The following is a 14,919-nucleotide window of genomic DNA, read 5'->3' as shown; positions in this document are numbered from 1 at the left end:
GTACAGCCCTGATTTCAAATATGCCACCCCAGCTATTGGTTATTTGTCCTGATTTTTGTTTGTGAAATATGCTGACTATATGTGGAGCTTGGTTTGCTCCTCAAACTGTAATCAACAAATCCTTACAATTGTGAACGCCAGGAAGGAGTCAGAAAGATCTTTTTTTTTCCAGACATGGCAAAGATTGATGTCTGCAGGGGTGCCTCACTGTCAGATGCTGGCTATGAATCTATACCAGGACCAGTTGCTATAGGGTTGATTCTGACCCATGGTGACCCCATGTGTATCAGAGTAGAACTGTGCTCCATAGTGGTTTCAATGGCTGATTTTTTAGAAGTAGATCACCAGGCCTTATTTCTGAGGTGCCTCGAGGTGGACTTGAAGCTCCAGCCTTTTGGTTAGCCGTGGAGCACAAATCCAAATTGGCAGTATCAGAGGAATCGTGGACAGTTTCATCCAGCAGGCTTGAAAACCATCAAGGTCCTAGTCCTCTCAACCTGGAAACCATTGTGGCCAAGGGCTTCTGGCAGTGTGCCTCAGGCATCTCTGCTGGGGTGTGGGGAGCCCAGCCCCCCTCCACTCCCCATGGCTCTATGGGCGCCTGTTCTGTGGCCTGGCACTGGGAGCTGTGCTGTTGAAAATAGTAATAGGCTCGGCACTGCCGGGGAAGCCCCCGTTAACAGGAAACAGCATCACAGAGGCCAAGAAGGTCTCGCAGCCAATGTCAGTAGCTGCTGGGCTGGGGGTGTGTCCACCCCTGGATGCTGCAGCTCCCTTCGTCCACCCGAGGCCAATACAGGCAGCATCTTGTTGCTACATTCTGCACAACTACCAGCCCAGAGAACGGAAGAGAGCAGCTAGGAACACCCCTGAACGCTTCAGCTCCTGGTGCAGAATGTGACCTTTCTCCCCAGTGTGTGCCCTCCTTACACTCTAGGGTCCCTCTCAATTTTAAGAAAAAAATATCACATGTCCTGGCAGGGCAGGGGTGGTGTGGAGGAGTGGCAGCCATTTTTCTTCCCCTTATCGGCTCTGAGCCCACACTGGGGGTGCGGCAGGGAGCCCACAGAAGCAGGTCCCTGCTTCTAGACACTTAAAGTTTGGTGAGGGGCAGACTGTGACAGCCTACATAGCACTCTCAAACATTGAATAATTTTATATAAACATCTAGATTTCCAGCTTTTCTAAAACCAGAGCTCTGGCAGCACTGGCCTACACTCCCATGTGGCAGTAACTGCCCAGAGCTGAAGCGGGTTGCTCCTCTCAAGCCAGACATGTGTTGTGTGGATTGCCACAGTCCCCACTAGGCCTTACTGCCTTGCGCTGGCCTGCGCCCCACTTGTTTACAATGTAACTCTGAGCCACGCCTGGCCCCTCAAGCCTGATGCCTCTGTCCAGACCAGAGGTTCCACGTCGTCAGAAGAGTCCCTGCTGGCTAAGGCGGAGCTCTAGGAGTTCATTTATTCTTCTTTACTAAACATTTACTGTGAGTTTGGCACCCCACTCACTTATAGAATGCTTGTGTCTTCCCGAAGTTGCCACGCTCATTGTCTTTTGTGGCCCACAGATACATTTGTTTGTTTTTTATTTCAACCATTTTTATGTGTGCATTCCCTGTGTGGCACAACCCTCACCGCTGTCTGTTTCCACGTTTTGTCATCACCCCAAACAGAAACTTAGTGCCTCTTAAGCAGCAGCTCCTCCTCCTCTCCCCCGCCCTGATGACCATGATTACTCTGGTCTCTGTGCCTCTTGTAGATGTTTCTTGTACGCGGATCCTACAATATTTGTCCTTTTGTGACTGACTGATTTCACTCAGCATGATGTTTTCAAGGCTCATCCATGTCATAGCATGCATCGGGACTTCATTTCTCTTTATGGCTGAGTAATATTCCATTGTAAGGGCACCACAGTTTGTTTATCCATCATCTGTCAATGGGCACCTGGGTTGTGGCCACCTTTTGGCTACTGTGAATAATGCTGCAACGAACCCCGATGTATGTACAAGCATCCGAGTCTTCTGCTTTCAGTTCTTTTGGGCATATACCAAGGAGTGAAATTGCTGAGTCATATGGTTCAGATAAGGAAACCCTGGTGGCGTAGTGGTTAAGTGCTACGGCTGCTAACCAAAGGGTCGGCAGTTCGAATCCTCCAGTTGCTCCTTGGAAACTCTACGGGGCAGTTCTACTCTGTCCTATAGGGTCGCTACGGGTCAGAATCAACTCGACGGCACTGGGTATGGTTCAGATGTGTTCTGAGGTGGGAGGAGAGGCCCCCCTCTGGTCTTGGGAACCCATCCACCCAATACCATTTTTAATGTCGTTTGATCCCTTGGGCTGTCCTGAAGGTTTCATGATAGGCAGTACTTGTGTGGCCTAGAGTCCTGTCTCTGTGGCATCCGATCATCAGCATATGTTTACGGTCTGATGCAGGTGTATCGAGGGCAGGCGACTGTGTCTTAATTCACATTGGTGATGAACTGCCAGGAGCTGGTTCCAAGCAGGCGCTTGGCTCACGTTGTCAGAATGGCCTTCCCGGTGATCCATTAGGTTGACAGGGCCAGTGAAACGTGCCCACCCACCCTGGAGGGGAGCAAAGCCCACAGAAGTGAGCTCATGGTCACTGGTATACCGTTGGTGGAACCTCGATTCTGGTCCTTAGTCCTCAATCTGCTGGGTACACTGTCCCCAAGGGGCCTCACCACCAGGGACACCCACTCTGGAGACATAGCAACAGCAGGGGGGGCTGGATTAACTCAGGTCTGGGGGGTCAGCCGTGGACGCTGTGAAGGGGAGGGGCTTGTCTGTGGACCTGGCTGGAAGTGTTTCTCCTTCTCTCTGGGATGGTAGGCATGAAGCTCTCCGTTGCTGGCTGTAGCAAAGCTGCCGTCTCACCTGCGATTCGTAGCTCGCGACAGGCTGACAAGGCGCGTTTGCACTGAGTGCAGCTTCCTGAGGCTGCTGTCCCTAGGGGCAGGTGTTATTATTAGCCCTTGTTTTGTTGGGTGACTCTGAATGGGGGCCTGTTTACGGGCTGGGCTCCTAATAGCAGGCTTTGCTCCCTCCTAATAACTCATCCTCTGGGGCTTTATTTCCAAAGCACAGAACCTGCCCCCTTGGGAATTTGTGGGGCTTTTTTTCAAAACAACATTTTCTCCCATGTTTTCATGCAAGGGAGATGTCTGCTGCTCATGGAACTGGTCTTTTGTGTCCCGGGGGCTGCAGGGCACTGACGAGAGGGGTTTCTGAGAGGAACGCTCTCCCCATCTGGAGCAGTGAGGAGAACAAGAGAAACCATGCCTGGTCAGCCCCTTCAGCAAAGCCTTCAACCATCTGGGTGGGAGGCTGTTTGGATTCAGCTCCTCCTTATACGCCCTGGTGACTTGTAGGCTCTCTGAATCTGCTCTTGCTCTTGATTGTGCAAGAAAGAAGCAAAAACCAGTTGCTAGTAAATCGATTCTGACTCATGGCAACCTCATCTGTGTCACAGTAGAACTGTGCTCCACAGGCTTCTTAGGGGCTGATTTTTCAGAGGTAGATGGCCAGGCCTTTCTTCTGAAGTACTTCTGGGTGGACTCAAACCTCCAGCCTTTCAGTTAGCAGCCTAGTGCGTCACAGACCCTGCAAAAAAAAAAAAAACAAAACCATTACTCCTGGAAGTTGGCATCTCCCTCAGGCCAGGAGTTCTGGGTGCATTGAGACACACGAGAGACAGACGTCCCTGGCTAAGCAGGTGCAGCACTCACTTCCTGCTGCTCTGGAGTGGCAGACGACAGCCTGTCTCGCTGTGTGGGAGGCAGGGATGGAAAAGCCCCACTGACATCCCCGCGTGCAAGGAGCTGCCATGCTCCCTGTGCCTCATAGGAAAGACATTTCAGGGTTTTATCTAAAGCCAGTGGGTCACCAGCCTCACCGAGGGCCCCAGCACCAAGGAGGGCTATCACTTCCACACGGGCAGCCCTGCCCCTGCCCCCTGTGTAAACAGGACAGTCTCCAGCCTGCTGCTGGGGTGCCACCAGGGAAATGGGGCGCATCCATGTCACCACTGGGCCCCGGGGGAGCAGCTGCGTCACAGGGCAGGCATTTATAGGGAATCTCAGCCATCACTCACCCCTAATTTTAATGACGTGCATTAGCTAAATTGTGTTCTGAGTATTCATTCAGCGCTGTTTACGGCATGCTCTTGAGTGCGCTCACCGTTTGTCAGAAGTGCAAACTAGCGAACATACGAGCCTTTAAGACAGGCCATCTGTTCGCCTTAGACCCTTGGATGATTGTCAAACGCTTCTAAAAATAAGTGCTCATGAGCAGAGAGGGGCTGCCCAGGTGATACAAGCAGAAAGGGGAAGTGGGGCTGCCTGGGCCTGTACCCTCCCCAAAGAGAAAGATAGAGCCTGTGTGTTGGGAAGGAGGGCTTTAGAGGGCCAGAGGAAGGAGGGCAGGAAGACAGAGAGCCGTCCAAGGCCCTGCTGACCTACCTTTTTGGCGAGAGGTGTGCGCTTCTTCGATGGCTCCCCATGGCCCAGATTTAAGGGCAAGCTGCCTTGTCTGGCATCCAGGAGCCTCATCAATAAGGCCCCCGCCTTCCTTTCCAGCTCGTCTCCATGGCACATACCCTGTACTTCTGCCAAGCTGAATTATTCATTGTTCCCCCAACATATGTTGCACTTTTCACATTTCGTAGCAGAACCGTGCGTGGTTACGAGCAGGTTCTGCACACAAACTGCAAGGGTGCAAGCCACGGGACCTAAGGCAAGCCACGTAACCTCTCTGTCCCTCAGTTTTCTCATCTGTAGAATAGGCTAATGCTAATAGTTAGCTCAAAAGGCTGTCGTGAGGCTTAAAGGGGCCACCACCGGTGTAGCGCTGAGAGCCAGGCCTGGCACAGAGTGTGCGTTCAGCACACAAGCACCTTCACTAACACCTCCACGCTGTTACCTGGGGTTCCTGCTCCCAGGAAAGCCGTCTCTGCATCTGCCCCCCAGCATGAATTCTAACCCCACCATCCTCACAGGACAGCTGGAAGGCACATCTTCCTTGGGCTTCTCCCAGTGACAGCTTCCCTCTCCAGAGTCCTTCTTGTGAACTCTCACCCCCTCCATCAGCCGAGAGCTTGTAAAAGGCTGGATGCGCCTTCCTCTGCATCTGTCTGTCTGTCCCCCACTGACTGCACAGGGCCAGGCTCCCTGTTTGTTGAATGAACAAATAACAGGGCCCCACTGCGTCCCTGCTTTGCTTAAACCTGCTGCAATTTTAACCTGGAAACCAATTCTCCCCCAGGGTCCTGACCCTGGAGAAAGCTCTCTGCAAAGCCAGCTCGTGAAGGGACTGTCAGAGAGTGGCCTAGTGGTGGGGCAGCGGGGAGAAAGGGGGTTGGCCACAGCTTGTTCCCCAGCAGGAACCAGAGGGAAGTAACATGTGGGTCAAGGTGACATTGCAGGTGGGACCGGGAGAGCAGGGCGAGTGGGATGCCCTGTACCCTTCCTCTGCTGCAGGGACTAGGGCTTGGTCCCAGCAGCTGGTCCTTCTCTTCTGCCTCTTGAGGGTAAGGGTCTCCGAGTCTGTCTCCCCAACCCTTGCCGTGGACTGTGAGCTCTTCAAAGGAGGGTCTGAGGCTTCTCCACCCCCGTGTGCCAGTACCTGCCTAAGGCCTGGCATGGAGACCCTCAGTGGACATCAGTAAATGAACAAATAAGTGAGTGAATGAATGAATGAGTGCACGCCTCCTCTCTCCCCTGTGGAGGCTCTAGAGAGTGGGCTGTGGGGAGGGGAAATGAGGGCGAGGTCTCCACCAAATTCGTGCTGCTCCAGGAGCAGGGCCACACCAAGGTTTCTGCCACCCAAAGCAGTCCCGGGGCCTCACCAGCCCTGGGGATGTGCTTTTCCTAGACAGCCAGTCCGGCAGGAGGGATGGGGAGGGGCGCAGTCCATCAGTCCATCAAACCTCTGTGAGGCCCCCACAGCATGCCCACGAGGGTGCCAGCAGGGGGCAAACAGATCCCCTCACAGAGCTCCCCAGCAGGTCAGAAGGACGCTCATAGACACCACCACTGGAGTGTTGTTGAGCAGCTGGTTTCTGCCAGGCCCTGGGATGAGGTCCTGAGTCCTCATGGCATCTCAGAAAGAGGGCTCCCCAGCCCCCTCCCCCCGAAGGTCAGGGAACTTGCTCAAGGCTACATGGTGAGCAAGTGGCAGAGCCAGGACTCGACCCAGGACTAAGCCCACCCAGCCCTCTGAGGCTCTTGGCTTACCTGTGACCGCCCAAAGCAGGAGCTTCCACAAATGAGCACTTGCTGAGGGCCCAGTGAGGTGTTAGGACCTCCAGGCAGCTTGTCTCCGAGTATCTGATGCACAAGGAGGGGCAACTGATGGTACCTGAGAGACCTCCAGTGCTGACAGCCTCCTCTGCGTCTGCACCTCCCTCCGGCCGTCTCACGGACAGTGTGTCCCGTGCCCCAGAGCAGCCTGCGTGCCAAAGCACCTCTGGCCTCCCCCACCTGACACTGTGCTGGGTGGATGTCAGGGACAGAGCAAACAAGGTCCCTGCCCTGGAGGACAGGCCCCCCATCCAGGTCAAGGAACAGAACGTGGAGTCACGACCTCGAGGAGGCACCCTGGTTGCAGACTACAGAGGAGCACACAGGTGTGAGTGAGTGTGGGTGTGTCCAAGTGTGCAGGTGAATGTGAGTGCTGGTGAATGAGTGTGAGTGTGCAGATGAGTGCGTGTGTGTGTGTGAGTGTGGGTGTGGGTGTGTGTGTGGGTGAATGAGTGTGGGTGAGTCAGTGTGTGTGTGTGTTGGAAGGGGCATTGAGTCCCCATAGGGTGGCAGAACCAGCACTGGCCTTCCCACTGGCTGGTTCAGGTGTGTGTGGTGCTTGGGAAGGATGGTCCTGGCCCGGCTCTGTCCCTCCGAGCCTCGTGCAGACCTGGGTCAGGTCGGGCATCACCGTCATTTTGCTGCTGAATTCCCAGCAGGACCACGTGGCTGTCACTTGCAGGGTTCATGAAGGATTGTTGAATGAATGAATAACTACATCAGTGAATGCTGGACCTCTCAGGGGTCAAGGGCAGGACAGAGGGCCCAGCCGCAGAGTGGCCACGAATTCTGAGGAGAGAGGGCCCCGTTTGCAGGTCTTCTCAGAACCCAGAGAGTGCATCTGAAAGCATACGCATTTCTGGGTCCGCTCTACCCCATGCTGTCGCCCGTCACTTGTCACTAACTCGTGTCCCTGGGCAGATGGCCAAGGTGATGCAAACGAGCCTACCTCCTCGAGACACTGGGTGCTCTGCGGAGGGATGGATCGGGGCCGTGGCCACCCGCACCCGCCCCTCCTGCGATCCAGTTTTATTTTTTTCACCTGCTTCCCTGGCCCACACCTGTGACTCCCTGGCAGGCAGAGAGGCCTGTGTGGCTGCCAGCCCTCCCCTCCGGGCACTTTCCAGTCCTTCCCCCCACCCCCACCCCCGTCCCTCCATCCCCAGCCTTTATAGTGCTGGGAAGCATTTGTCTGCAGGGTCGGTAGCATCTTTAAAAAACGATTTTCCTCCTTCTCCAAAGGGGCTAAATATAGCACAGGCATAAACAGAGAAATAGACATTAAGCCAAAACGCCCAGTGAGAATCATGCCGGGTGGAAGGAACTCTTTAAGAAGGTTTGATGAAGCTCCCCGCCCCTCCAGCCGGCGCTCCAATCCCTGGAGAACAGCCACGGGGTGCTCTTAGGGTTATGAAACTGGGCATGTTGTCACGCTGCTAGGAGTGGCTCAGCACAGGTGTTAGGACATTGGTGAGGTCTGTGACAAGGAGCGTCTGACACCTGGGTCCCTCGGTATCCTCTCTACTCCCCCACCTCCCCCCCCCCACCACACACACTTACTGGGTGGCCTTGATCCGCCTGCCCTCCTGGAACTGCCCCCTGCCCCATTAACCCCATGCAAACAGTGGGTTCCGCGTGTCCTCCACAGCTGCAGGCTCCTGGAGGGGTGGGCCCAGCTGGACTCTCCCCGGCCTCCACTGTGCCCAGCTCCGAGCCCAGCACCCAGAGGGTATTTAATAACACATTGCTGAATGGATTCTGGGGCCTGCTCCCTTGAGCACCGAGTTTCCACGTTTCCATCTGCTGTGACTTCCTGGGCTTTTGTTCCTGCAGAGCTCCGGGGAAGGACATTTTCCCCGACTGCCTCAGAACCCTCTTTCAGGAAGTTCTTCCTTGAATCTAACCTGAGAACCACCTGCTCTTGCTTGCTGTGGTTTTATCTGAGAAGCAGCATTGCTTCTCGAGTTTCCCTAGCCAGTGGTTCTAGGAGCGGGTTTCCACCTGCAGAATTCCTGCGGCCATCTGCCCCAGTGTGAGCCGCTGACCATGTGTGTCACGCTGGCCTTGACCTTGGCACCCTGGCAAGAGGCGGTGTCATCATTCTGACACGCCCTCCCCCCACGTTGGAGGTGGGTGGTCCTTGAGGATTTTGTGGAAATCAAGTATCATCCCTGAGTTTCTGCTGCCCCTGGAACAAAGTCTATGTTCATGGGTGCCCCAGGCCTCCACTGTCCAGGGTCCAAACTCCCACCAGCCCTCCCTGCGGCCCCTGTACTGGGATCTCCCCATGCGGCTGCACTTGCCAGGCTTTTTTCAGCCTCTGTGCCTTTGTCTCTGCTGCTCCTTCCTCTTGGAATGCCCTTGCTTGTCCTTCCTACGTGGCTAAATCCTACATGTGCATTTATTTACGCCTTTACCTTCACACTGGTTCATTCAGAAACCCGAATTGGGTATCTGTGTTGGGCCAGGCACGAGAAACTGCCACCTGAGAGCAGGAGACAGAGCTGTAAACGTCTCTGTCTCCAACTTCCTCCCCACACCCCTTGCCGTCCAGTTGATTCCGACTCACAGTGACCCCGTAGGACAGAGTAGAACTGCCCCACAGAGTTTACAAGGAGCAGCTGGTGGATTCGAACTGCTGACCTTTTGGTTAGCAGCCAAGCTCTTACCCACTGTGCCCCCAGGGCTCCTCCTCCTCCTCCCAACCCCCTGAAAGAGGTGCTGTGGGGCGCAGGGAGGAAGCTGCTAACAGCTCAGGAGAGAAGGCCAGTTTTGCACGGGTGGGTTTGCCATCACTGCAACTGCGGAGCCACGTGGACGTGGGTGGGGGCTGGTGGTGCTGTGAGGGGGCTGCGGGGATGCGGAAGTGACCTCCTGGGGGACTTCAAGGCTGGCTTGATTGGAGGAAGGAGAGAGGTGGGAACTGAGTCAGTCAAGGCGTGGAAGCTAGAAGCATGGTCTGTATGGGGGCGAGTCTGGCTCCTTGAAGGGCAGTCCACTGTCCCTGCACTTGTGCCTTGGCTAGAGGGTGGGGATTCCCATGGAAACTGCCTGTATCCTGTCTGTGGCCTCAGACAACCCACCTGGTGCTCGCGGTCCAAGTACACTGACCAGGGCACCACGCCACATCGGCAGACTCCATGCCCGTGTCTGGTGCTGAGTGGGGACAGGATGCAGCCTGGGCTGCAGGGCACGGGGGTGGGGGGGAGGCCTGCCTTCTTGCTGAAGCCCCTGGTTATTCTGGATTCCAGCTGCCTGGGTTCCACCCCCCATCCTTCCTAGCTGGTGGCCTTGGACTAGTAAACGTAGCCTCACTGAACCTCAGTTTCCTTTTCTTGCGATTTCCTACCTTGTAAGGCTGCTGCGAGGATACGGAGACAAATGCCTGCAGTGCCACAGAGCACGTGTGCTTGCAAGACACCAGGGCAGGAGGACAGCCTTGGCTGGAGCTACGTGCTGCATCCATCAGCTGGTTGAGGATGGAGTGTGGGGCTGCCTTTCTCTGGCTGTGAGCTGGCTCAGGGGGCGCAGGAGATCACCACAAGGCAGCAGCAGTGCCTTGGTGGGAAACGACTGCCACAGAGAGCCTCTCTGGGGTGTAGGGAAGGAGGGAGGCCCCCACCTCTGCCCTGGGCCCCAGGCCTGCCAGCGAAGCTCTGGGCATCACAGCCCAGACCTGGCGCCCAGGAGAGCGATGCCAGCGCCTCGTCTGACCCCTGGTGGTCATTGGCAGGGCTGCATGGTCGCGGCACCCCACCAGAGAGGAGTTGCCATTGCTGGCCAGGTGCCCAGGTCTGGACAGGCAGGCGAGTCCATAAGGAGCTACTCCCCAGGTTAAAAGAAAACAAAACAAAAAAATATTAAAAGCAGACAAACAAGTATACATGAAACAAGTGATGTCCTCACGGAAAAAAATTCTGGAGTTACACACGCTGAACATTAGGACTGTTATTTTTTGAAAATGAGATTGGGGGAGATTTTCAGTTCTTAATTGTAAACTCTTGTAATACTTAAATATTATCTGAAAAATGTATATTTCTAGTCAGAATGAAATGAACAGTTATTAAAAAGTACATAAGGTACACAATAAAAACAAAACGAAGGAACAATGAGAAGCTGCTCTGGAGGTTGGGGTCGTGTGCTGCCCCCAAACGGGCTGAGTCTTCTCCTGGTGGCCTCCCTCCCCTCTCCCCAGGTGTCACGAGGTTGAACACCACCTGAGGCTTTGATGAGATTGGCCTGAATTTGGAACACAGGCCACTGAAAAGAAACACAGACTGGAGCTTGTGGCGGCCAAACCCCACCCCCGGCCCCGGGCTGCAAGCTCCTGTGCAGACTGCTGTCCAGCTCTGGCTGGCAGGAGGGAGAAAGTGCCTCGGGCCGTGGCGAGAGGAAACCATGTGGCCAGAGGCTCCCACCTGGGCCCTGGATTCCCTAGTGGATTTGTCCAAACTGCAGAGTGGTCCCATCTTCCCGCCTGTGTGCCGTCACGTGATCGACGGGCAGGCTCCCAGAGCAGAGGTGCCCCGGCCGCTCTCAGGGCCCTCGTCCCTGCCTGGAGACCCGTCCCTGCCTCGGCTGCAGGCACAGCGGCCGCCCACGGCCTCAGCACGTCTGTGCCCACAAGAGTGTTTCTGGGTCTGAGAGCTTCGTGGCACATCTGCCGTCTCGCTCTGCGAGGCTCCGAGCAGCCACCGGGGCGAGGACGAGAGGGCAATGTGGGGGAGGCCTTCAGGCGGCCAGAGGGATCGGTTCCTTCTAACCCTCACAGCAAAGGGAGCTGGAGAGGGGAGCAGGGGTCTTTTAATTCCTTCCGCCTCCCCGCATTCCCCCAGTTCCCCCACCTAGCCAGTCCCCATGGTAAGACCGGAATGGTCTAAAAATTTGCAAAACGTGATGTAGGGAGCCCAGATTGGCGGTAACGAGAACTGATCCCCAAGCCCCAAAGCAACGTGGCATCTTGGCTGCTGCGTCCCTGGAGCACTTTTTCGTGTTGCATTTTGTTTTGCCCTAATCCGCGGCTTTGCTGTGCCCTGGGCGTGAGTGTGCCGAGTGGGAGGGGACGGGCATGCTCGCCATTCTTCCGCCCTCATGCGCGTTTTCTTTCTTCGCCCTTGCAGAACCACACCATGAGCCAGCACGCACAGTGAGGGAGCGCTCGACAGGACACCTCTCTGCAGAAGGCTTGCCGGAGACACTGTGGGGAGGGCCATTTGAACATTACATCCAATCAAAGTGTCATTTGCAACCCAGATGTAAAACTCTAATGATTTGGCCATGAGGCGCTGCTATTATAAGCAGCTGGAAATGAATATTAATGGCAGAGATTAAAAGTATTCCATGCTCAGTATTTTTTATTGTCCTGCTACAGCTAGTGTGCTTTTAGAGTTTCTGCCCAAGAGTACATTTCTAGAGTTAGAGAGACCTGCTTTTTGAGGCTATTGCCCTTTGTTCCTTCATGTATTATATTGATAGTTGAAAAAAAAAAAAAGGATTAGAGTGATTTTTTCTTTGCTTCTTTTTTTTCTTTTTTCCTTTCTTGTTTTTGTTTCCCCCCTTCGGGTAACCACTTTTTAATTGCAATTCTAGGTAATTGTGCGTTGTGATGTGACTGCTTGGCTATTGTCTGAATATTTCCTTTTAATTTTTTAATTAAAGACTAATGCTTTGATTGGATTTGCCAGTTCACCGGACAGTGATTAAAGCTATGTGATGAATATACTCAGTTTCAGTGCAACTGGATGGTCTGCTTTGAAATGTGACTTACTCTGACTGCAGTGACTAGTACCATTCAATAAAGGGAATCTATGCCATCAGCCTCTGGCCGCCTGGTTCTCTCCTCCCCCAGCCGAGGCTGTGTGGGGGCTGCATCACCCACCGGGCATGTTCCTGGGCAAGTCCCTGGGCCACGCACATAACAGCCTCGTTTTCCTTGGGAAAGAAGATGGGGAGCAGCCTACAAGCAGAAAGGTTGGCCATTGGAACACACCCAGAGGCTCCTTGGAAGACAAGTCTGGCGATCTGCCTCTGAAAGGTCAAGCCTTGAAAACCCTGTGGAGCAGTTCTACTCTGTACACATGGGGTTGCCATGAGTCAGAACTGACTCGATGGCAACTAACAACAACAATAACTAATGCGCCCAGATGGGATGAGGCTGGCAAGTGGTCAGAGAAGTCGGAGTGGAAAGAGCCTTTAGAAATGAGATACCCTGATTGTCTCATTTATGGAAGGACAAACTGAGGCCCAATGGTATGTGTGTGGCTTTCCCAAGGCCATGTAGCAGGTGTGGCTGATGTTCACCCTGTGCTGTTTGCCTGCTTCCCCACCACCAAAACAGCTTTCCTACATGCTGGATACAGGTGGTCAAGTGGAAGGCTGGAGTCACGAGGACCACAGCCAGGACTTGGGCTCTAGTGGTGGCGCAGGCATGGGGATATGGCAGGGGCTAAGAGCAGCAGGAACAAAGCAGTCTCGGAGGAAGTGCAGCCAGGACGCTCCTTAGAACCAAGGATGGCGAGTCTCTGTCTTGATTACTTTGGATGCGTCATCAGGAAAGACCTATGGCTAGAAAAGGACATCACATTTGGTAGAGAGTCAGCAAACACGAAGGAAACCCTCAGGGAGATGCATTGACACAGTAGCTGCAACAAACATACCCACAATTGTGAGGATGGCACAAGATCAGCCACACTTCTCTCTGTTAAACGTAAGTCGCCGTGAGTGGAGCCAACTTGACGGCAACTAGAACAACAACAAAGGGCAGCAACGCAGCCCCGTGAGGCCCAGGGCTGGGGCTGCAGAGTGGAGCAGGTGGGAGCTGCTGGTTCCCAGCCTCAGATAAGTGGGATACGGGAGTGCTGAGATGAGTGCCAGAGCCAGGACTCAGGGAGCCATCCAGATGCCCAGGGTGCAGACAGTAAGGAGGTGCTTCCTCTCAGGTGCCAGCCCAGCACCTGCAGGCCCTGAGAGTGGGTCTCTTTAAATTTGGCACCCTAGGCACCTGGCTGGCCCTGCCTGGTGCTGGCCTGTGGGTGCCCCAGGGCCCACCCAGCAGCCTCAGCCGAGGCCATCCTGCTTGTCGTCCCCCACTCGCCATCAGCTGGTACTCAGCTGACTTGATAATCAGAGGCCAGGTCTTCCGAAACTGCGCTGGGAAACCTTCGCTGTTAACTTTTCACAAGAGGCAAGAAAATTGGTTATTACCCTCTGCAGAGTGGAAATGAAACAGCAGACAGATTGCACCTAATTATAATGTAATACCGAGTCACGGGCGTGGCATTTGGAGCAATTATACCCATCATCTTCTGACTCGCCTGCAAGGGGCTTCTGGTGACCTGTAAGAGTTCTCCTTCCTGCTGCCTTGGGTGACATTCTCCCATGAGTTGGGGCTTTCAGGTTTTCACCAAAAGTCATTTCACACCTGTGAATCACAGCACAGACTTCTGCCGATGACAGAATGAGACAGTCGTTTTTAGAATTCAGGGCTCTCACCTTCTGAAAGTCAGGGCAGTGAACTCCAAGTTATAGACCCCCAGAGATGCGGTCTTTTGTGGGGAAGTCCTCAGGGTTGACATTAATGTTCCCCAAAGTGTGGTGAGCCAAGAACCAGGGCTGGGCTGGCCCCGTTGTGTCCATGCCAGGCCTGCCTTTGGCTACAGCCAAGCCTGAGGAGCCTGGCGTGTTTTGGAGCTTGCCAGATCATGGTCTCTGGGCCCTCTCCAGCTCCGGATTTATCCCGAACCCCATGGAGCCCAGGTGAGCCCTCAGCAAGGACCAATAGAGGATTTGATTTGACGGTTGGTGGTGTAGGGCTAAATTAGTCACTGCCCCCATTAAAAATACAGCGGGGGGTTTAAGAGCTTTTCACGCCGTGTGGGAATCAGCAGCGAAGCCGGCTGATGCCTTGGGTAAGGAGAGTGGCAGCCTAGGGGACGGCGAGGTAATGAGGTTTATGGCTATGGCAAGGCAGCCAGGGAACCCCACCGATTCCCCCTCACCCAGGCCCATTGTTCTTGGCTGACTCTGCCCACTGCTTTGGCTGAGAGCCTCTCGTGGCTCCAAGCGGGGAGGGGGTTGGTGGGGGACACTGAGGCCCTACTGGTACTTGCTTTCTTCATCGTCAGGCAATGTGTGCGGGGGAGCAGTGTGGGGTTACAAGCCTGGGCTGAATGATGTGGAGCTGGGGTGAGCCACTCTGTCTCAGAAATCTCAGCTCCGAGGGTCCTCACAGGGGCATCTGAAAGGCTTACCTCCAATCATGCCTACAAGAGGGCCAAGTACAGAGAAAGACCCATAGGTGGTGTAGTCATAACTATGAAGACAATGAAGCCAGACCTTCCACACAGAAGGAGCCCTCTTTCTGGCAGTTGTGGGGAAGCAGCCCCCCTTAGTTAAAATTAGGATGCTGGATTCTGGATACGGCTGTGGGAAGTAGGAGAGGTGATTGGAAGCCATGGTTGCTGTTTTTGGATGTAGGAATTGTCAGTTTCCAGTGGCTTTGTGGGCAGAGGAATTTTGCCCAGACTAGGATATGGACCAGGACCCCTGGGCCACAGACCCTGCACTGGGTACCTGCCCAGAGCAGGTGGGTAAGGATTTTGGTC

General features: G+C 54.5%; 1 protein-coding gene across 1 annotated transcript in view; it reads left to right on the top strand.

Moving 5' to 3' along the window:
* The window catches only part of ZNF423 (zinc finger protein 423), a 408,064-nt gene extending 394,881 nt beyond the window's left edge, over nt 1–13,183 (top strand). The window contains exon 8 of the mRNA XM_064274145.1: nt 11,437–13,183. Coding sequence (XP_064130215.1) covers nt 11,437–11,466 — 30 coding nt within the window. The 3' untranslated portion in view covers nt 11,467–13,183. The remainder of the gene's footprint in view (nt 1–11,436) is intronic.
* Nucleotides 13,184–14,919: the final 1,736 nt, after the last annotated feature.

The sequence above is a fragment of the Loxodonta africana genome, chromosome 21, assembly GCF_030014295.1.
Source record: "Loxodonta africana isolate mLoxAfr1 chromosome 21, mLoxAfr1.hap2, whole genome shotgun sequence".
Classification (NCBI taxonomy): Eukaryota; Metazoa; Chordata; class Mammalia; order Proboscidea; family Elephantidae; genus Loxodonta; species Loxodonta africana.
The sequence above is the reverse complement of the archived record's forward strand: the minus strand, read 5'-3'. Positions and strand labels throughout refer to the sequence as shown.